The following is a 1633-nucleotide window of genomic DNA, read 5'->3' on the forward strand; positions in this document are numbered from 1 at the left end:
GAACCCCAGCGCCGTGAGACCCAGAGCTGCCGTCCTTCCTTGTCAAGCACTTGGGGAAAGCTGCTGCAGAGTCCCCCGCCCAGGCAGAGGGAAGCGCTGGGGGCACAGGGCCAGGGCCAGGAGCGCGGAGCCCGGCCCGGCCCGATTCGGGTCAGTTCGCTCACCGCCGTGCTTTGGGCCGTGGATCTCTCTCTTCACATCTCTCGGCGAGTTCGCCATGGGTCACATGGTGAAGGAGGACCCGTTGTCGTCGGCGGTCTCGCTGGTCTGCCGGGAAGCGAAGGTCTCGGAGTACATCCGGGCGCAGGAGGAGCCTGCAGCCTTCGGCCTCCTCACACACCACATGTCCTTCATGATCTTCAGGAAGTAGTTCCTGAACTTCTGGCCCACAAACGCGTACAGCACCGGGTTGAGGCAGCAGTGCAGGAAGGCCAGCACCTCCGTGACGTTGTTAGCATAGCCCATGACCTTCTGGCCATGGCAAGTCCGGCCTGCCCTGCCCATCTGGGCAGCGGTCACAAGGAGTACCATGTTATGGGGGACCTGGCAAGCCAGGAAGACCAGGACCACGGCGATGATGACGCGGATGGCCCTGTGCCGCTTCGAGTTCTGAGCCTGGACCAAGGTCCGGGCGATGAGCAGGTAGCAGGGCACCATGAACACCAGGGGGACCAAGAAGCCGAACAGCAGCTGGAGCCCCAGCACCAGCAGCTTCCACGTGAGCGGCTCTGAGACGGCCTGGTACCTGGGCTCACAGACGTCCCTGCCCTGCACGCTGTACTTCTGATTGAAGGTGAAGGTCGAGCTGGAGATGATGAGTGACACCACCCACACAGCCAAGCAGATGATTTTACTGTGCGCCAGCGTCCTGGAGCGGAGCCGGAAGGACTTGGTCGCCTGGACGATGGCGATGTACCGGTCCAGGCTGATGCAGGCCAGGAGCAGCATCCCGCAGTTAAAGTTGACCGCGTAGATGCCTTTCATCAGTTTGCACACGGCGTTACTGAACATCCACGTGTCGGTAGCATGAGTGACGGCCCAGAAGGGAAGAGTGAGGACAAAGAGAATGTCTGCGATGGCCATGTTCAGGAGATAGACGTCCGTCATGGATTTGGCCTTCTTATAAAAGGCAAAGGTGAGCACCACCAGAGTATTGCCCAGCAGGCCAAAGACGCAGATCAAGGAGTAAGCAACTGGCACGAAGACCCTGGAGAACTGCCGGACCTCCTGCAGGGAGCACAGCAAGGCTCCGGGGTCCTCCAGCGGCTCAGGGTAGTCGTCAGTTGGGTAGTAACTGTCGGTGGAGTTCATCAGCTCCTGCCAGGTGAACAGAGACAGCTGTAGCACCAGTTCCAAAATCATGCCCCCTGCCCGAAATAAAACGGACTCTCACCTCTCCCATTGTGGTGGCCTTCTTGATCAAGACAGAAGACACAGGCCTGGTGTAGGAAGGGAAGTGGACGCTCAGCAGAGCCGGCTACCAGCAGGGCAACAGGAGAGCAGAGGTGAACTAGGGAGGCAAAAGGCACGGCAGGTACAGTGGGGTTCTGGAGCCAGCCGTCCAAGGGCAGGCCTCCCTCCCCTGGAACCCGGCCCGGCGCACTGTTGTACCTAACAGTGCCCACTCGGAGCC

General features: G+C 60.4%; 1 protein-coding gene across 1 annotated transcript; it reads right to left on the minus strand.

Moving 5' to 3' along the window:
* Positions 1 to 222: 222 nt before the first annotated feature.
* On the minus strand, positions 223 to 1412 carry Ccr6 (C-C motif chemokine receptor 6). Its single transcript, XM_026379550.2, has 2 exons — positions 1394 to 1412; positions 223 to 1317 (listed from the first exon to the last, which is right to left on the minus strand). Exons 1-2 carry the CDS (start codon positions 1400 to 1402, stop codon positions 223 to 225), a joined length of 1104 nt encoding a protein of 367 aa, XP_026235335.1. The 5' UTR covers positions 1403 to 1412.
* Positions 1413 to 1633: the final 221 nt, after the last annotated feature.

Source organism: Urocitellus parryii, chromosome 8 (assembly GCF_045843805.1).
Source record: "Urocitellus parryii isolate mUroPar1 chromosome 8, mUroPar1.hap1, whole genome shotgun sequence".
In the NCBI taxonomy this organism is placed as follows: domain Eukaryota; kingdom Metazoa; phylum Chordata; class Mammalia; order Rodentia; family Sciuridae; genus Urocitellus; species Urocitellus parryii.